General features: G+C 38.3%; 1 protein-coding gene across 5 annotated transcripts in view; it reads left to right on the plus strand.

Annotated features, from left to right (window-relative positions):
* LOC126361330 (SAFB-like transcription modulator) overlaps positions 1 to 22,378 on the plus strand; it is a 136,528-nt gene that overhangs the window by 103,199 nt on the left and 10,951 nt on the right. For all 5 annotated transcript variants that reach the window (XM_050007782.1, XM_050007784.1, XM_050007785.1 and 2 more), the window contains 2 exons: positions 1,432 to 1,525; positions 16,000 to 16,142. In XM_050007782.1, the coding sequence (XP_049863739.1) occupies positions 1,432 to 1,525; positions 16,000 to 16,142 (237 nt within the window). The remainder of the gene's footprint in view (positions 1 to 1,431; positions 1,526 to 15,999; positions 16,143 to 22,378) is intronic.

Consider the following 22,378-nt stretch of genomic DNA (forward strand, 5'->3'; position numbering starts at 1 on the left):
ATGATATCAGAGCACCTGGCAAAGAAGGTAGTGCTTGCCGGGTAGTCCCATATCTTCAGTCGCTGCATACACAGTCCCAGATGGTGCAGCGTGGCACAGAGAAGACAGCTTCCAGATTCTCTGCAGTGAAGGGCCTAGGAAGAACAGTCACAAACTCGTATGCCCCACTGGCATAATGTGAATCATTCTGTTATTTCTGAGGTGTGGCAGCAGTTTATAGAGACCGAGACTGTATCCCAAAGACCAGAGCAGGGCCAACCACGTGTGACATCAGAAAGAGAGTACCATGATTTGGTTGTAAAGCCAAGATGGTACCTCTTATAGTACTGCACTGCTGACCACACAGCATTCATTGGACGCGTTGTAACGTGGCAAATAGTGTACAGAAGGGTTTGGCCAGAGTGGCCTCTATTGTTAGAGGCCTCCTGTCTCTGTATCTCTAAGGCTTCTTCACAGAAGGAAATGTTTGTCGTAGAAGCTTCAAGATGCCACCTGGACGTTCGAATAGTAGGACAATGTTCTTTTCGCAAATGAGTCCCAATTTTAACCCGAGAGTGATTATCGATGGCTTCTCATATGGAGGGAATGTGGGACACCATTTTGGGATCCAAACATTGTGGGAAGAAACCAGTATCAATTGAGGAGGATCGCTAATGGTGTGGGCAGGGAATAGGTTGACTACTCGACCACCTCTTCTTGAAATTGTATAGGCGAATTGGCAAGGTTTAACTGCTGTCAAGTATTACGATGAGATCTTTGGATCTCATGCGCCGTTGTTGATAGGTGCTTGGGCCTAGGCTTGATTTTGATGGACAGTAATGCTCAATCTCATAGAGCACAGGTGGTTGATGTTTTCTTGAAAATGGAAGATATTGCATGGATGGCATAGCCTGCACACACTTCTGATTTGAATCCCATAGAGCACGTCTGGGATGTACTAGGGGCACAGGTTGCGACCACCAACCACTCTCCAAGACTTGAGAGCAGCTCTTCTGGGAGAATGGGTGTTACTGCCAAAACATGAGATTGATGGCATCATTCACAGCATACACTCTCGTTGTCAGACCTGTATTGCTGCTATAGGTGGTCACACATTAACCAGTTGTCAGAATGTATGTCCAAATCCGTTAAGCTGGGAAAAACAAAGAACATTTTTGTCTATGACTATGCATGTTGCAGTTGTTTACAATATGTATTCATTACATTGTTTCTACTTAACTATGACCTGTTTGTAGTGTTTAGTGGGAAAATAAGTGCAACCTTGAAAAATTTCCATTTGTTGCTTTAATTTTGGACAGCAGTGTGTATGTATTGTATTGTATTGTAGGCCATGTGTTGATTGCTTTAAATAAAATTGTCTCTTATCCCATTACTGTAATCATTGTAATCAGTTAAATATTTAATTATGACTTGTTTTTTCTTTACCTCTAGTTAATAAGATTGAAGGAACGCCTTGCAAGTCAGGAAGATGCCTCTTGTAGCAGCTCAGAGGAATCTGGTTATGAAGATGAAGAGGTCAGGCATTGTAAGTAAATTCAGTACCTACTTCGTTATAGTGAATGATAATTAGACATACCAGTTGTTGTTGTTGTTGTTGCTGTTGTTGTCTTCAGTTCTGAGACTGGTTTGATGTAGCTCTCCATGCTACTCTACCCTGTGCAAGCTTCTTCATCTCCCAGTACCTACGGCAGTCTACATCCTTCTAAATCTGCTTAGTGTATTCATCTCTTGGTCTCCCTCTACGATTTTTACCCTCCACACTGCCCTCCAGTTCCAAATTGGTGATCCCTTGATGCCTCAGAACATGTCCTACCAACCGATCCCTTCTTTTAGTCAAGTTGTGCCACAAACTCCTCTTTTCCCCAATTTTATTCAATACCTCCTCATTAGTTATGTGATCTACCCATCTAATCTTCAGCATTCTTGTGTAGCACCACATTTCGAAAGCTTCTATTCTCTTCTTTTCTAAATTATTTATCGTCCATGTTTCACTTCCATACAGGGCTACACTCCATACAAATACTTCCAGAAGCGACTTCCTGACACTTAAATCTATACTCGATGTTAACAAATTTCTCTTTTTCAGAAACTCTTTCCTTGCCATTGCCAGTCTACATTTTATATCCTTTCTACTTCGACCATCATCAGTTATTTTGCTCCCCAAATAGCAGAACTCCTTCACTACTTTAAGTGTCTCATTTCCTAATCTAATTCCCTCAGCATCACCCAACTTAAGTCGACTACATTCCATTATCCTCGTTTTGCTTTTGTTGTTGTTCATCTTATACCAGTAGAACAATCTGAACAATAGGAGTGCTTTTGTTTCTTCAGTTGTAACAATACATCAGATATCATGTATCATGTATTATGTTTTAAATATGAAATAGATATTAAGGAATGACTTTTAATTGGGATGTGCCCACTTTTGTAATGAATGATTTGTACATCCATTTTTTCCATGTATATTTAATGGTTTTGGCTACTCATTGTTAAAACCGCAAGTAAGTCACAAACATTTAGGCACCTAGAAAAAACTTCAACACAGAACATCACAAACATTTTGTTCATCTCATTCTATAGGTCTTGTCACATGTCTAGGTCCATTCCTTCTTTCATAAGAATTGTTGCTGCAGTACATAATCTGTATTAGGTTTTTGCACTTTATCTCTGCATCAGCATCATGAAAAGATGTTGATTCACTATTTACTTCCTGACTGGAGACGTGTCGGCTACATTTATATGAAGACATTGTTCTCTTTTGAAGGCTTAGTCCCAAGCCATGCTAATCTTTCACAGAAACGATAAAAACAGTTTGAAAGGGATGTTGGAAAACGCAGCTGTAAACATATCCTTTGTACTGTTTTGGAGAACATTGTAATAACTATAAAAGAAGGTGGCATTTTTCACTTTTCCTGTTTTTATTTTAATAGTTCACACATAATTTTTCACATTTTAGGCTATTTGAAGTTATTTTCGCCAATAGAAAAATGTCATATACTCTGAAATGGCCACATCTTTAAATTTGTGTGTTTATTCGTTTTGGTTCACACAGGCTGTCTTATTGGTCTGACAGGTTGCCATATTCAAGACAGGCTATGTGAACCAAAATGAACAGAACACAAATTGAAGATATTTTTCTACTGCAGAAAATCACTTGTGAATAGCCTAAAAGGCAGAAACTAGTTGTGAACAAATAAAATAAACACAGCAGAAGTTAAAAATGCTACCTTTTTTTAATAAAAGTATTGCTGTGGTACCCACTATAAAGAAAAACATAATAACCACTGAGCCAACTGTTATTTCATTCTGTATTGGAATGGTATGCTTTGATTTTACTTCCAACACAATCTTAGAAATATATCAAACTTACGTGTGCCTTTTTATGAATTACCAAATTTTATAGTGTTTTATCAGGATGTCAAAAATTGTTTGAGATGAACCCCCGTCGTGGTCATTTTTACTAAAACGTTTACAAATTCTTTTCTTCAGAAATTCAAAAATACCGTAAATTGATGTTAATCTCAAATGTTGCATTTGGTGGTTATCTTATGTGCCCTTCAGCTTTTATAAACAACTGTTATAAAAATCCTATCAAATCAGAATTCATCAATCTAGTTATTATCTTCTGCACTGAAGAATGTTAAGAAAACGTTAGATCTCGTGAAGGCTTTCTTGTTTATGCATTACTCTATTGATAAATCATTTTTCCGACCTACTGATAAGATGAACAGTCAGCAGCTGCAATGCTAGTTTGCAATGATTCTTGAGTACAGATCATTGTGTTCAAGGAAACTTATCTTCATTTGTCATTCCAGTTTTTTAAGACTAATAATACACAGTCTTCACACATACCAAACTCATGGTGTTGAGAGCTGCTGTCATTTCCTCACTCCTGTATGGCTGTGAAACTTGGACAGTCTATTGCTGTGATATCAAATAACTTGAGCACTTCCACAAAAAAAAGAGGAGGAGAGTGATTCATCTTGAACATTAAATGGGAGGACCTTGTGACCAACATTGTGGCTCTCGAGAAAGGGCATTTAAACAGCATTGAAGCAACCATCATTCCTCATCGACTGAGGTGGTTAGGCCATGTTCATTGCATGAGTTATCCAAGGCTTCCCTGCCAAATCCTTTATGGTGAACTCTGCTCTGGCACTAGAACTCATGGAGCCCCTCTTTAAGTGCTTTAGGGACCAACATGCAGATGACTTGTATAAACAAGGAAAGAATATGCTCTGGACCACTTTCTGCGGAAGAACACTACATCCACCACTTTCACCTCGTTTGAAGGGGAATCCCTAGACATGAAGATTCCAAGCGAGAAAGCTCCATCAATTATAAGCCTGTCCTCCTCCAACCACTCAGTATGATTCGTGGGGACACATGCTTTATGCTAGGATTGGTTTGTTCAGCCACTGGAAACACATTCATAAGTTGAGATGAAATGCTCATTCTATGCAGGAAGATATTTGAGTTGTAGCTGACGATGATGAGTGGAGAAGGAAACAAAAAGGGAAGGGGGGTTTAAACCTCAAAATCTCTACACCAGAGCTCAACTAGAATAAAATTACATTAAGAAGCACACTAAGATATTATATAAATATACTGTAGTTAAGTCATAAGTAGGGCCCGGATTTTAATTACCTAAAAAAGCAGTGAAATATGCAAGCATTTATGACCTAAAACTTACATAAATATGACCTTAAAAAATAAAATATTACTTGATGGAAGTTTATTTAAAGCATTCTTGTTTGTTTATTTAATTTTTCATTCACCATAATGTAATACAAAATCCACTTATCAAAATATTTGCACCTATTTTTTGAATGTCTGAATGTTTTATTTTCTAAACACAAAGAACAGTGAAAAGATCATCTATCGAAACAGTAAAACAATGTTTTTTTACTTCTACATAGTATTTAAAGCGTTTCACATTATTTAATATCGCATGTCAGCAAAGTTACACTGGATCAAAAGGTGCATTTTTAGGTTTTCCGTTGTCAAAGATCTACGGTTATCGCTGAGGATAGTTTTGTACCTGGAAAAACTCCTCTCCACTTCACAAGACGTCACTGGAGTGTATTTGAAGGCTGCCAGGTCACTGGAGTTCAGCTTTGTTTCAGTCTGTTCAAAAGTTGCGGCATTCCCTGACAGACTGTTACTAATTTTGCACAGTGTAGAATATCCAGGATTCCATTGGAGAACACTTTGCTATTTGGTTTTCACTTTGTCAGCCACATGACCACGAGCTCAACCCAAATCATTCTCCACATGTTGCATAATACTCAGGACCTAACATAGCTGAGTGCCAACAGCTTCCAGTCGTTTGATGGCTTTTGATGTCACTGAAAAATTGGCATTGATGTATGTCAAGTTTCGAGACAATGTGTCTGTAAAAACTTCTTTCACAAATTTGATAGCACTTGATTCATCGCTATCAAGCTCACAGAAGATTGTCTTTATTTGGGTGTAGTTGGTGCAGCAGCATTAAGCCAAGAACCCCATCGTGTAAGAACAGGTTTAGGTGGGAGGAGTGTTGAAGGTGCTTGTTCCTTGAATTTATGCACTCGTAGCAGAGCCTTCACATAGATTTTCTTGCCACAGGAAATTAATGTATCCATGTCAGGGTAATTTGATTGCACCTCTTCGGCAACTCTGTGCAACACATGTGCAAGGCAAGTGGCGTACACCATACTGGGGTACAGAATCTGAAGCCCTTTGGCTGCTTTAGCCATATATGAAGCACCATCATCGAATTGTTTACTCTATCGAGAGCTTCATCTCCAGGGCCATCAACTTTTAGAACATGAACAACAACATTTGCAATATATCACCCACTAATATACGTAGTTTAATCTTACTGACAGCCAGATCTTTTGCTCAGCAATAGTAATTCGTATTTTGTTGAGCACACTTTGTAGCATATGGATAAATAGTTCTTTCTCAGTGTAGATTCATCTGGAACTGGATGTGTTGTGTAGTTCTCCAAGAACCGTCTGAAGTGTGGATTCTTCACCTTTTCCAATGGGATGTTGCAGGACACCATCATCTCACACAAATCCTTGCACGGTTTATGATTGACCTGTCTGTTCAAATAACAGCATTTGCCTGCTGTTATTTTCAGCACTTCATTTCACACAGCTGCTGTGTTTAGAGGTATTGCAGTGGTGTTGCACATTAAAGTGCTTTTCTGCACTAACTTTAATTTCACACAGTTTACAAAATAATATTTTCCCGTCAGTACTAAAGAACATCTCTCCAAATTCTCGAACATATCTTTGCAACTTCACGCTGTCGGAGCACTTTGTTTTGTTGAACAGGCTGTATTCAAACTGGTTACTGGGAACACTTGTGCAACTGCGATGATTATTATGGCAGAAGCCACCTTTGTTGGCTCTGAGAACGTATTGTCGACTCTGCACAACAATGTTTTATGTTCAAGAAACGACTGTTGTGGTACACCGATTTTCTACTACAGTCCTGAGAAATAAAGCCGTGTACTAATTTATCTGTTTATCTTTCATAATAGCATGTTAAATGTTGTCTCGTGAGCAACATATTCATTTTCTTATTTGTGTGTCCCGTAAGATACGAGAAAAATGGTATTTGCATTTTTGGCAAAAGTTGATAGAAATATTACCTATTATATTAAAAGTTAGGCGCAATATGACCTCCTACTAAAATTTGTTGAAATATGACTTTAAATGCACAATCAAAATACATTTTTTTACACTAAAATGCCTAAATTTTTGTATAAATTGTTCTAAAATTCACCCTATAGTTCAGCAAAAAAGTATGACTTGTCATTAAAATCTGGGCACTAATCATAAGGCACCAGAGACGTGTAAGCATAGCACAGTTCAAATTGCAATCGGGTAATCACATTTTAGGATTGAGAACTCAATAAACAGATTACAGTTACTTGCTTTCCTCAACATTTACCAACCGAAGTAGTGCTTAATTTTGTTATTTATGACAGACAATCAGTGTATGCTTTTTCTTCTTTAATATATAAATGGCAAAATTTGCTTCATTTTTGTAATAACAGTATAACAATATCAGATGATTATGAAAAATGACTGTGGTGCGTAAGGACATGAGAACAACCACCACATACCATAACAAAGTGTAGTTCTGAAGTTCTAATTATAACCTCAAAAAAAGTACTAGTAACTAGTTCTTTATTTGTTTTGCAGGTACAAATCTGCAGCCTTGGTACACAACTGAATCCCCATTCCACAGTACCATAGCATGCTACTAAAGAAACAAAACAAAATAGCACAGCCCATTGATGAAGTGGAATATTGTGTGGTTTTCGGTAGCAGTGGAAATGTTGCCGCTGTGTCAGGCCAATCCACATGCCTAAGAAGTCTGGACAATCCAGATGACTTATTCAGGCATTTGGATTGGACAGAGACGGTAACATTTCACTGTTGCTGTAAATAAATTACCATGTGATACTTCTTACTGGCAGTGTGCTGCGCCATTTTGTTTTGCCTTCTGTAACGGCATGATGGCATGTTGATTTCGGAGTGTACTTGGACACCTGACATTTACCTGCAAACAAACAAAAATTGTGGGAATTCGAAGCATTCCGTGTGCATAGATTGTTCCATAAAATTTCTGCCAATCTGGCAGAAGTATGTAACTTGCTGCCATAATACAAGTGTTGCTTGTCATATGTTGTCACTAGATTCTCTCAGCATAAAAGTTGTGACTGAATATCAGTTTTGATCCAGAATTTATATTTGTTGCCACTGAACACCAGACATTCCATATTTGAGCTGCACTCAACCAGAAGGTTTGTAACACTCGCACAGTACTGAGTTAGACATGGTCATGTTGCACCTTGCCTTCGTAAGGCTCTATTATCCAGTCAAGACCAAATACAGGTTAAACTTGATTCCTTGGGTTTTTGGTCTCAATATGTAATATTGTAATATATGTGTGTGTGTGTGGGGGGGGGGGGGGGGGGGGGGAGAAACCGAGAGACATTAGATGTACAAATTTTAAAGGTTGTCATGCAACCAGCATGAAGATGAAACCTTATTGCTTCGGAATTGGCTGTTAAAAAAAAAGTTGTGATTGGGGATCTTTTTACTGAAATGATTACTTTTATTAAAACTTCAGCAGTCTTTCCCCCAAAATGTTCATTTGTTTTCTTCTTTTGGATTTATTTAAGCATTCAACAAATGATTGTTTTTGTTGAGAAGCAGCTGTAACTTCCCACCACTAAATACAGAGCTTCTCTAGTTTAAGGTTTTTATCAATATTATATGTTCTGTCTTTTTGCAAAACCACACTCATAGGGAGTGGCGATCTCTTCTGGTGTCATGAGGGTTATAATCCAACTCCGTGTTGGACTGGGATTAGTCTCTTCACTCATTTCAAAATACGAAAACAGTGAGCAATGCACATCACAAAGCATTTGATAACAGCTACCACAAAAGTGCTTGTTGGGATTGGTAGTGTTGTAATGAGGTAGTTTAGGCCCAATATTGGCCAGCATTTGATGCAATCACAGTTCAAAACATTCGCCACCTAAAACTGCACATTAAAGTGTCTGCATTATGCCACCTTTTGAAGATTAGCTGCCAGACAAACACATGTGATTCTTTGTTCTAAAGGTGCTAGGTCCGTGGTCGAGTCCTTCAGTGGTGTTATGTGGCTCATACACAAGAAGCCATTCAACTGCCCACAATTGGTGTGGCACGAGAGCATCTAGCGCATTGATTTGTCTTTGCATCTGTACACTTATTTTGCATACACGTTCTTACACACATCCTTCCAAACTGGGCTTGAGCAGATAATGTGCAATACCAGCAGCCAAAAAGTGGTTCAATTTTTTATATTTATATGCAGAAAATAAAGCTACTTCAAACTGTCTGTGATAAAGTAGTTCATTGGGATACAATTTGCTATGAAATAACATTTATTAGGAAGTTTGTATTTTCGGATTTTGAGGCAGAATTCGCTTATTTGTTCACATTTATAGCAAATGAGAATTTTTCTAGTCCGTAACTATTGCCAATACTGCTGTGCCAAGTAAAATTCTATTGTTCGAAACCAATGTCAGGCTACATTCACACTGCCCCAGTCCTGGGAAGTGCTGAGCCAAGCCACACTGACAGGGGAATCGTATCTACTCATCATCACCAATTCCATTCAAATTTATGATATATGCAGAGCTTGGCAGGAATAAAAGTGACAGAAGTGGGAGCCCCAAATGACCAACCATTTAGAATAAATAGCATTTTTTGAGCGGGTCTTGCAAGGCATGAGGCATTTATTTGAGCATAGTTTCCAGGCAGGTGGGGGACAGTGGCAAGGTGACAGAATGATAATGCGAGGATTGATGTATCAAGCCCTTGTCTGAAAATGTTTCTTCTTATTTTCAGTTTTTATCTTTCTTACACTGCAGGTAAATGAAAACAGTGATTGATGTAGGTATTGTATTTATTAACATTTCCATAAAAAGGCATGAAAAGGAAAGGCCACTGGTAATTTAGGATTGAAAGTAAATTTCCAGGAAGGGGTTATAAGATGTACGCAAGAACTTTGTATATAAAGTTAGATATTGTTTTTATTTTACTATTGGTGATTTCATGTGATAGGGTGATATTTCTTCTAAAAGTAGTGAAAGCATCTTTCGCATGTGATAAATGCCACAATTTTACAATTACAAGGTTGTTTTGAAGTTCTAAGTAAAAACTGATTTTGTTTTCGTTTGTAAAAGTTCTCTCTTGTCATAAAGTTTGACAACAAATCATGCGTATCACATCATTTCGGCAGATGTTGGCGTGGCTACCTGGTGATATTCAATGTAATGTAATTTGATGCAGTGATTTCTCAAAATGTCCTTTCTCTGTTATGGAAACCTTAATGAACACACTATATTGATCATAATTTCAGTGAATTTACAATGTAAGTAATTCAAAAATTGTAAATAAAAACATTTCCATCAAAGGACTCGATCACACGCGCCTCCGATTACCGTTCTGTGCTGTTTCCATTGCAACAACCATTGCCTGAAAACTACAATTGCATAAATAGTACATGCCTCGCCAGGTCCGCCTCAAAAATACGGATTTCCCTGGAAGCTCAGATATATGAAGATCCAATTCTGTCACTTCCATTTCAGACCATGCCCTGCATCTACCAAAGATTTAGGCAAAATCAGTGATGAGGAGTAGGCACAGTCCCATTGTGAGACAGCTCATGCCACTATAGCACACTGGGCCAGGAGGTTAAAGGAGGGGGGGAGGGGGGATTCTGTTTTTTAATACTTCAAAGCAGATAAGAGAAGTCAGTCGCATCAATTTATGAAGTTATTGTTTGTTTTAATATATGGTGTACTTTCCACACTGATTTTTTTAATTCTTGGAACATTTTTAGTCAGTTTGAAGAGGGTATTTGGTTAAGAGATCTGTAGTGAACTGTGCACCTTTCCCTAATTGGTCACTGTTGTTGGAAATGGTACTATTTGTCAAGCAATTTTGTGTGGTTTACAAGTGTTGTTTTGAAAACTATAATCACCTGCTATTTCCCCTTCACTATGCATTACTGCAAGTGAAGCTTTGATAAAATTGAGAAAAATAATTTGAATTAGGAATGATACTTTTATCTGCCTTCTTTCAGAGGTAAATGTGAGTTATTGTCATGACAGCGAGCTGACAGGTTTCCACCCATGTTCAGCATAGCCATAAACTGTACTTTTAGATTCCTGTTTCATTATCAACAAACAGAAACTCCAAATATATTGTAACTTTTTCCTTGATGGAAATCATTTAAAATTTACAATCCTTTTGTACAGTCTTACAATCTCACACACCATACATTATAAAAACAAGTTGCCAATTAATTCTCATCTAAATCGTGCAGTTAACTGTAAGGTACATTTGTATTTGAAACCAGAAGTGTAAAATATTCCATAAATAAGTTAATGTAAGACAAGTCTTCTCTGTGGAAGGACTGTTTTGTTTTTCAATTTTGGTTCCATGGTTCTGGAAGCTTGTAGTACCATAGTTGTATATAATTGCATGTTGAGGTCCAACACCATTCCCACTTTCTGAAATTAAAATTTATGAAACCATGGCAAGTAGAACTGTGTTTCGATGGACTTTTCCTTGGTCATCTGATTTTTATTCTTACCAAGTGTTTAGGGTTATTCTCTGAAACTACATCTAAACTCTCTCCAGTTTGATTGTACTGTTTCAACTGGAATAAAAATAAAAAGGTATAAGAAGGTATGGCATTTTACTTCCCCATTGCCACAGACCAGTGTAACTAAATGGTATGTGTTCAGAAAGACAACTGTTCAAATTGTAATTGGGCATTTTAGAGTTTGCATTTCCATCGTTTCCCTAAGTAACTTAATGCCAATGCTGGAATGGTTCCTTTGTTAAGAGCATGGCCAATTATCTTCCACAATCTGAACTCTGTGCATGTTCTCCATTTCCAATACTGATCTTCCTACCTTTCACACATACTGATCTTCCTACCTTTTGCACATAGTGATCACCTGAAAATGGCAGTAGAGAGAAAAATCACTGGATGTGATAGAGTTTTGTCTAATAATTACAGCTGATTTTTGCTATTTGTTGTGTGCACACTGTTTAATGTAGGGCCTTCATTTTGTTTTAATGCATGTATTCAGCTTTAACATTGACTAGAGTCTTATGTTAATGGGCCACTATGCTATGCATTTAAAGAACACATCTGAAATACTATGTTGCTGCAGTCTTAAGTAATGGCTTGTAGCTATTTGTGTTCAGAAGATGAATGTCTCATATAACATGAGCCATTTGGTTTTATTCAATATACTCTATTGGCTTATGTTGTAACCAGGTCCATTATACCTTCCGAAAAAGACAGTTTTAAAATTGCCGAAGCCTGGATCAGCAGTTCCAGTAAACCTTTACTTGCAACTAGTTGGCTGATTTTTGTAAATCTCTCCAAACTAATAATTACAGGCCAATAAAAGAAAAAGTATGTCACTTAATAATTTCAAGCTGTGAACATCATGTTTAAGATATCATAAAATATTGATAATATGTGTAATTTTTTTGGTCATTGATATGTTTAGGTCATTTCTTCATTCTCATTTTTCCTTTCTCCTTCTTTTTATTTAAAGGGAGGGTGGTGAAGAAAACACTTTTCCAATTGTTCAAGAGGTGTGTGTGGCTTGTGAGGGGTACAGTGATATACAGTTGACAGATATTAGCAGTGAAAACTTTCATAAGAAATATGTGAAATTTTCACTACAGAAGTCCAAACTTGGCTCTCCCCACTTGTGCAGGCAGTATTAAATATAATTGATGTCATTGTCTTGGTTTGTCCCAACTCAGCTATCCTTGTGAATACTGCAAAGGAAAACAATGCACTTGATATCACAGCCCAAAATTACCAGCTTTCAGAACTTCCATGTGTGCAACATATTTAAAGTAAAAGATAGGAAACTATTGTCACATGTAACAGTACATTGTCACTGATATGTTGGTTTTAGGAGCAGAATGTCTGCAACAACAGTGAATCTGTACACCAAATGGAAAAGACTATGACTCTGTGATCCAGGAGTGTCCAGTTAAGCACTGTATAGTTAGGCTTGAGGCAATCAATTTCTGTTTGTTGGTTTCATATTCATTCCTTTTAAGAAGAAACTTAGCACAGAGATACTGTCAGCATGGAGCGTAAGAGTTAAAAATAATACCGACAGTTTGTTATTAGTACTCTGACTTTTGAATCTTCGCTCTGAATTTCTGTTGTTGCTTTTGATCTATGTTGTGTGACTCTTGAGTCATGGGTGACATTTGTATACCCAAACTGTATGACTACTTCTTTTAGTAATGTCACTGGTATTGAAATAGATTTTAATAAACATTTTGATGTGTGTAATTTCAAATTAAATTGTTGAAATATTAAAACATATTCCTAAGCTGAGAACTTGTTGCTGTGTAATGAAAAAAATTCCTTAGCTGTTGTACTCCAATTAAAATAATCTTTTGACTCAAGCAACTTTCAACTAGTCTAGTGATAAGGATTGATTGTCAGCCAATTGCGGCTGTTTCTTGGGCTCCATATTCTTGCTGTGTTGCCTGTTCTGCGAGCACTGGCCATTTTGCCAGGTGATGTGGTTGTGCCTGCAGGGTTTTGAGTGGCCAGTACACATTGGTTTTCACAATGCGCCACTATAAATGTATTTTTATGCTAATAAGGTCAAGGTATATTTGCTGCTGAGGTTAGTCCTTGGTAAAGTTTTAGTTTTTGTACAAAGATGTTGAAAAAATGTCAGATCCTCAATCTTTATTACACAATTGTAAATAAACTATTTGGTTAAAAGCTTAAATCTTATAGTCTGATGTTATATATTTCCTTCTGTGGTTACAGTTATTATGATGTTTTGAAAACTAAAAAAAGCCTACAGCACTTAACTTGAAGAGCTCTTAGTGAAAAATGTGGTAGCTTGACATTTAGTGGGCTTTAGAAAAGAAGGGAGTGGAAAAAGAGACGACAAGCACAGTGAAGGAGATGTACTGTAGAAGACTGATTTGACTGAAAGTGGGAAATGAATGGACAGATTGTTTACGGCAAACAGGTATGGAACAAGGCAGTGCAATGTCCTCTTCAGTGTGGCCTTGCATGAGATGCCACTAAGCTGACAGAAAAAACTGGAGAAGATAAGATGAAAGCAGTGGTGTTTGTGGATGACCTGCCGGTCTGGAGAAACAGGAAGGAGGAGATTCAGGAACAGCTGGATGCATTAGACTGTTTGGGATGAAGTTTAATGAAACCAAATGTGAAATACTGCTTACAACTAGAAAGTAAGATAAACCAGTTAGTAGAATCAAGATTGGACTTGAACGATTTAAGAAGGTTTGGAATAAAGACATCCCACAAAAAAAGGAAAAAAATAGAATTGAAAACTAGAGGTTTCCCAAGAAGATACATGAAATGGAGATGTGAAAGAAACAACCAAGGTAAGACCAAAGGATATATGGCTGCTAAAAGGCGTGGAAGAGTGTTCTGAGAAAAGAGGCAAGGAATGAACCTGAGTGAACACAGAAAGATGTTGAGAAAACAGGACTTATGTTCCAAACAGACACAGCCTGGGGCTGGAAATTCTTCAAGATGATATTGTGATAGGTTACTGCTCACAAAAGAGACCATCGTTCTTCTCACATCTGCATTCTAAGTTGACATTACAGTTACAGTGTAATGTGGTAAGATTAAACGAAACAAAATTGTCTGTTTTACACATTAGCATGAAAACACACCATTGGTGTTCTGGCCGACATCTGCACACTGCGAGCATGAACCAAGAAGGGAACACCAGGAAGCCTCAGCCGCAGTCGGAGACGGCCAGAGCGGGAGCGGACGGAATAGGGAACGTCCAGAGCGGCATTGCAGCGCCACTCGCGGGTGCGGACCGAGAAGGGAACACCAGGAGGCCACGACCACAGTCGGAGTCGGCTAGAACGGGCGCGGACGGAATAGAGAACACCTAGAGCGGCAGGATAGCGCGACTCGCGGGCGCGGACCGACTAGGGAACGGCAGACAGAACACCAGGCACCGGGCAGGCATAAATATGCGACCCGGTCCAGCAAGCAGCCAGTCTCAGGGAACACCTGATGAAGACGTCAAGTAATGACGTCGAAATATCGTGTTTGGAAGACGCTGATATCGGACAGAAAACCTGATTTCCAAGAAATATTGTTAATTAAAAGACATGTTAAACCTTTATTTAAGCTTACTGTTAACTTTGTATAAGAAAATTATGTTCTCATAGTAAAACGGTCATTAAATTAATAGCTCTCAGATTACATTGTTTAGTGCTATTATCATTGTAATAAACTGTTTTGTTGTTTTATTTCTGTATCCTGAATGTAGAGAGCTGATAATTTACATGAATTATTATTCCCTGGTTGTAGTAGTTGATCAGTGTATTAGATTGCAATGAAGATTAGTCTGAGCTAAGGGCATACAGAATTGGAATCACTGATTTGTTCTGTATCTCATGTTGATATCATCAAAACTTGAGCAAAGCTTCAGTAATAGTTATCATTCTACTATCCTTGATAAGACATCTACAGTAACTTGCAGAAAACAAGACATTGTCAGCTGGCTACAACAACACGACTGTAGAAAGGTTGAATTACTGGATCTTGTGGCCCAGAATAAACCACTTTTACCTCTGTGAGTTATAGATGAACTGCAAAGAAATTGGCTGTAGAGTCCTCAGACTGCTTTCATATCACTGTCATTTCAGTTCCGTTGAACTCGTATGGTTTCAGCTTAAGAGTTTTGTGGCAAGAAACAACAAAAATGGATGCTGGCAGAAGCAGAAATATTGATAAAGAATGCTACAAACCAAACTTCATCAGATTTTCATACTGTTCTCGACATATGTGGGAAGTAATAATGAAAGCATGGGATAATGTAAGTGTCTTAGAAAGTAATGTAGGACAACTTACTGTTTCATAACATTCTGACAGCAGTTTTAGTGACTACACAGAAGATAGTGAAAGTGATTCAGATGTAACTGGTGTGCATCCTTTAGTGGTATAGCATGCCAAAAATTCAGTTGTGGCCACCTCTTACAATTTTCTCCAATTTTTTACATGATTTGTTATATTCCAACATGTCTGTTATTGAAACTCATCTCATTGTTGTTATTCACCTCTAAACTGTGATTATGGCACTTGAATGTATCACTGTACCTACAGAAGCAGCAGCCCCTACCTGTGCCCTCTCCTGTACCCACAAAGACTTTATCAACAGTCCGTCAGTAAACAACTTGTTCCTTTCTTGGTGCACATGTAACTATCGATTGCATAAGTGCATGACATGCTGGCAGCTCTGCTCCCCAGCAATTCTGTCTGTCAGTCACAAAGTAATTTTAATTGGAGTATAGCACTATTCATTGTAGTGTGCTCTTTTACTATAAGATTTTGTCTTTTGTTTTCATTATGTGTAATTCACAGTTCACTCTGTTGCAGACAAGAAGAAACCTCTGTCTAGAGAGAAAGCTAAAACAGAAAAGGAAATTTCTGAGCGAACAACAAAATCAAAGAAAAAGTCTTCCAATATAGAAGGGCGAGTTTCAAAAACAAAGGAGATGGACAGTGGTACTCAGGAGGATGTGAGTTGTCAGTTTTTCCAGTTGTTAATTTATATCTGCATATATATTTATTATTATTATTATTATTATTATTATTATTATTATTATTAGGAAAAGGAGCTTCTCACCATATAGTGGAGACGTTGAGTCGCATATAAATGCAACAAAATGATGTCAGATAGTGAGCTTTTGGCTAACAAGGCCTTCATCAGAAATAGACAACAACCACCCACACACTCGTGCAAAAGCAACTCACACCCACATGAGCACATCCTGAGAGACTTTTGTGGGGTGCATCTTCGATATCTACAAATTGGGGTGTTTCTTGCTCATACTTGATCAAGCATGTCTACATTCAGGCATGGTGTGCAAATTCTTGAAGTGAGCCTGCTGCGATTGAACAGGGGCACTCTGGAAAGGACAGACACTAGCAGGTCTGGCATGTTCACCACTCTGTTGTGACTGTAACTCGGTTTTGAAAGCCTGGTGTTGATCCTGATATTCCCTCATGTTAGTGGAACTATACTATGATCAATTTAGATTATACTGTACATATATGTTCCAACTTTTAATTGTGGCATCATTTTGGTCCATAATCTACATCTATACTCTGCAAACCACTGTGAAGTGAATGGTAGAGGGCACCTCTCATTGTGTCAGTTAATAAAGTTCCTTCCAGCTCCATTCACACATTGAGCATGGGCAGAACAATTGTTTAATGTCCCCGTGTCTGCTGTAATTATTCTAATCTTGTCCTCACAATCCCTGTGTGAGTGATAAGCTGGGGGTTGTAGCATATTTCTAGAATCATTATTTAAAGCCAATTTGTGAAACTTGGTAAGTAGGCTTTCTTGGGATAGTTTACCTCAATCTTCAAGAATCTGCCAGTTAAGTTTCTTCACTATGCCTGTGACACTCTTCCATGAGTCAAACCTTTGACAATTCTTACTGCCCTTCTCTATATGTGTTAAATATCCCTGTGACCATTCATACTACTCTTCTTTGTATGTGTTTAATATCCCCTGATAGTCCTATTTGTATGGGTCCCACACACTTGAGCAATATTCCAGAATAGGTTGCACTAGTGATTTGTAAGCAATCTCTTTTGTAGATTGACTGCACTTCCCCAGTATGCTACCAGTGAACTGAAGTCTACCATTTGCTTTAGCCACAGCTGAGCCTATGTGATCATTCCATTTCATTGGTTTGAGTTGTCCGATTCCAACAGTGACTCATTGATATTTAGTCATAGTATACTACGTTTTTCCGTTTTGTGGAGTGCACAATTTTACGTTCCTGAACATTTAAAGCAAGATGCTAACCCATGCACTAATTTGAAATCGCATCAAGATCTAACTGACTCTTTATGCAGCTTCTTTCAGATAGTGCTTTATTATAGAAAATTGCATCATCTGCAAAAATCCTGATGTTACTATTAATATTAGTGTCATTAATACGCAACATGAGCAGTGAGGGTCCCAATACATACCCTGAAGTTACTTCTCTGTCTGACAATGACTCTCCATCCAAGATAACATGTTGCAACCTACTTACCAAGAAATCCTCAGTCTAGTCACAAATTTTACTTGATACCACACATGATCATAGTTTTGACAATAAGCATAGATGGGATACTGAATCCAGTGCTTTTCGGAAATCAAGAAATATACCATCTGCCTGACTGTCTTGATCCAAAGCTTTTAGTATATCATGTGAGAAAAGTATGAGTTTGCTTTTGCATGATCATTGTTTTGGAATCCATATGATCGGCTTGGAGATCATTCTATTAGAGATATTTCATTATGTTTGACCTCAGAGTATGTTAGAAAATTGTACAACAAATCAATATCAAGGATTCGGCAGTTTTATGGATTACTTCTACTAACTTTGTTCTAAGCTGTACACATTTTTTTGTTGAAGGGATCTACAGTAGATTGTAGTTAGAAGAGGTGCTAACTCAGTCACAGATTCAGTATAGAATATGACAGGGATTCCATTGAGCCCTGGAACTTTGTTCAATTTTAACGATTTCAGCTGTTTCTCAACAACACTGACACTTAATTCATCTTTTCACTCGTTCGAGTATTAAATTGGGGCAGCTCTCCTGGGTTTTCCTTTGTAAAGGAACATTTGAGAATGGAGTTAGCAATTCAGCTTTTGCTTTGCTACGCTCGATTTCAGTTTCTGTCTCATTTGCTAGGGACTGGACAGTAACTTGAGTGCCACTAACAGCCTTTACAAATTACCAGAATGGGTGTCTCCCATTGTGAACTGTTTTTCAGTGTACAAATCTGTCCAGTGCATTTTGAACTTACCACAGTTCCTCTGCATGCTCCTACCCTATGCTGAAAGTTTCAAGTTTCTCATTGAGATATAATGCTACTGATTTTTTTCCAATTTACTGAACATACATATCCTTCTACTTGTTTAGTTATTTTGTGTACTTAGGTAACCATTGTGGCCTCAGCCACTTCACTGTTGCTTAAACCAATTTTGATGTGGACATCCTCTAATAGGTCAGGTCTGTCTGTTGCCATTAGTTCTAATATATTTCCATAATGTGTGGCATTCCGGACTATCTGTTCTAGATAGTTTTCTGGGAAGGCATTTAATAAAGTTTCACAGGACGTCTTGTCATGCCCATCACTAATAAAACTGTAATTTTCCCAATGCATGCAGCTTCAGTATTTGTCTTGATGGATTTGAGTGTGTTACTGTAACAAATAAACCCCCTGTACTTGTACTTCTCATTAACCTATTCTTACAATAAACACTTTAATTGTCCCTAACAATCTCACTGTTGTCAATTTCATGTTTCAACCAGGTTTCAGTATGTAGTATTACGTGAGCTTCACTGCTTTTCAGGAGCTCCCTCTGGCACTTAGTTGTGAATGCTTTGACATTAGCTATTAGGATTTTAATGCTCTGACATGTAGGGAGCATTCATTCAGACCTTACACTTTTACTTCTGCATCTCCTACAGCCATCATCTGGAATGGACAGTGAGATGCCTAATCTAAAAAACCGTAATGTGCACCCCACACACAGTCAGCTACATTACTAGCAGCCTCTGATGTGTAGTGCACACCTGACCTGTTTAGGGGAACTCGAAATTCTTAACCCTGTGATGCACGTCCAGTAAGTTGCAGCATTGGTTGTCATGGAACCCTTGAAGTCTCTGGTTCGTTCCTTCCACATGACTCAAAACTAGGGGACCACGATCAGTTCTGGAGACAATGCCATAAATTGTGAACTTTGTTGAAACTGTATGCCCAAGGTTGGTGTTCTCAACCTTCTCTGCCAGTTACTGGAATGATCCAAGTATGACCTCAGATCTCAGAGCTCAGATGACAGGTATTGTTTGCTCCAATGTGTGCCACAATCCACAGTTGGTTGTGCCGTGTTCTCTCACTGGCTGCTGGAATAGCATCTTCAGCATGTTGCATGAGGTCCCCAGGCATACATGCTGAGTGCACCTCGCATTCCTTTCTGTTCCTTGCAGCCATTTCCCTTAGAGGTACCATTATTACCTTATGTTTGAACTGCCGATGATTAATAGATTCCTGTTCTATTGCATTTGCTTCCTCTTGAAACCGGACAAAGTAAGTTTCCCTGAAACCGGTGAAGTGAGTCCCACTGGCTCAGTTTCACTAAAAGACAGCACTTCGAGCTTGTTGGATGGGGGAATCTGTATAATGTCCTGAAGCTAGGTCTACCATTGACATGCCACTTGCAGCCAAGCAGACCAGTAATGCCAGATCCCATACTTCCTGCAGAGGAGATAGGATTGACAGGAAAGGATAGTGCTTGAGATACCTTTGGTACCACAGATATGATTCTCTGGAGCTTTTTCAGCATATTGATTCACAGCAAATGCCAGTCGTTTGACAGTGGTCAGGGCGATTTCCAGCTGCTTACAAATGTCAGCTAACTCATCCTGTGTTCAAGAACATCATTCACAGTGTGGCTGCATTGTGGTTGGTGCAATGTTTTTCAGAGCAGTGAACAAATAACATTAAACTAAGCCTGATGACTTATTTTTAATCTGTGAAGCTAAAAAATTACTATTTCCCTATAATCATGAAATTTCTATTCAGGCAACAGAAAAACCTGTGTTAAAACTTTTTGAGGTTAATTGTAGTCACAAACAAACTTAAAAATAGAGTAAATTACAGTAAATGTAGATAACGTGAAATAGAAAACTAAATGTAACACAATATGTGAGTTAACAATATCTGCTACAGCGATTAATCACAAATGCCAATAATAGAAAAAAGATCTTCCAGTAAAAAATGGCAGGCCGGCCGGTGTTGATGAGCGGTTGTAGGCGCTTCAGTCTGGAACAGCGCGACCGCTGTGGTCGCAGGTTCGAATCCTGCCTCGGGCATGGATGTGTGTGATCTCCTTAGGTTAGTTAGGTTTAAATAGTTCTAAGTTCTAGGGGACTGATGACCTCAGAAGTTTAAGTCCCATAGTGCTCAGAGCCATTTGAACCAAAAAATAGCAAATATTTGAAACCAATTAAAAATTTCGCAGCAGAAACATTCATTAATAAGCATCTTCCGTAATAACCGTTGATCTCAGAATGAAACAGCACGTAGCTTCTTTTTTATAACATGCTATGCTTTATTAATACAAATTTACACATAAAAATCTAACAGCAAGAAAACTATTTCCAAATTCGTCTCTGTTAGCATAGTAATTACAACTGACTCAGGATATGTATTTGTTTTAAAATTGTGTTGAATCCGTTTCATCTCTCCAAGATAAGATTCCCTGATGTACTAAAATTTATTTTGCAAACTCCATTGGGAGCTGAAACAGAACATTCTTTGCACTAAATTAGGTAGCTCCTATCACTGAAGTGTACCGTTACTGCCATTCTTCATACTTTCTTATTAAAATATGTAAATCAAACTCAGCATTAGATTGAGCATCACAAGGCCCACACCCCCCACCCCCCACCCCCCACCCCACCCCATTTTTCTTGCTAACCAGTACAGCAGCATTGTGTAAGACACTAAGTAAAAACTGTTTGTTTCAGGTAAAAACTGTATAAACTAATTTGAATACAACATTCTGTAAACACACACATCCAATTTTTATTGGCAACATAAAACTTTTCATTTTGCGTGTTGATACTTCAGTACTGAGATATGGGTTTGTTTATTGATTTTCATTTTCTTTTCAAAGTTTAAATTTTTAGTTGTGCTTGAGTTTGCATACTGTAATGTTTTCAACTGTGATTATGATTGTTGGCCAATTGTGCTGTATTATTTAAGCATGCTGCACACATTTCTAGTGCGGTATTTGCGTATGGGTTTTGTAATGAAAAGGCTGCTGCTGCTTGTAGGGAATACGTTAGGGGATTTCCTAGTCGCAGAGTATTATTTTCACTAAACTAAGTGAAACTGGTGTGGTACCCAGTAGTCATATTTCATCTGAACATTTAAATGAACAGTGTGTGGCAGGAGAAGACATTATTGAGTTGGTAGAAACCTGTCATTTAACAAGCACATTTCACTGTTCCACATACAAGAATATGGCAGAAATTTTATACGTACGACTGCTGTCCTTACCATGTACATGTACATCTACAGCCGTACTCCGCAAGCCACCTGGCGGTGTGTGGCGGAGGGTACTTTGAGTACCTCTATCGGTTCTCCCTTTTATTCCACTCTCGTATTGTTCGCGGAAAGAGAGATTGTCGGTATGCCTCTGTGTGGGCTCTAATCTCTCTGATTTTATCCTAATGGTCTCTTCGCGAGATACACGTAGGAGGGAGCAGTATACTGCTTGACTCCTCGGTGAAGGTATGTTCTCAAAACTTCAACAAAAGACAGTACCGAGTTACTGAGCGTCTCCCCTGCAGAGTCTTCCACTGGAGTTTATCTATCATCTCCGTAGCGCTTTCACGATTACTAAATGATCCTGTAACGAACTGCGCTGCTCTCCGTTGGATCTTCTCTATCTCTTCTATCAACCCTATCTGGTACAGATCCCACCCTGGTGAGCAGTATTCAAGCAGTGGGCGAACAAGCGTAGTGTAACCTACTTCCTTTGTTTTCGGATTGCATTTCCTTAGGATTCTTCCAATGAATCTCTGTTTGGCATCTGCTTTACCGACAATCAACTTTATATGATCATTCCATTTTAAATTACTCCTAATGCCTAATCCAATATCAGTTAGGAGGAGAGGCCAGTAGACTATTGGAATTTGGTCGTTGGCTAACTGTAAAATGATGAAGCCAGTGTCA

Source organism: Schistocerca gregaria, chromosome 1, assembly GCF_023897955.1.
Source record: "Schistocerca gregaria isolate iqSchGreg1 chromosome 1, iqSchGreg1.2, whole genome shotgun sequence".
In the NCBI taxonomy this organism is placed as follows: Eukaryota; Metazoa; Arthropoda; class Insecta; order Orthoptera; family Acrididae; genus Schistocerca; species Schistocerca gregaria.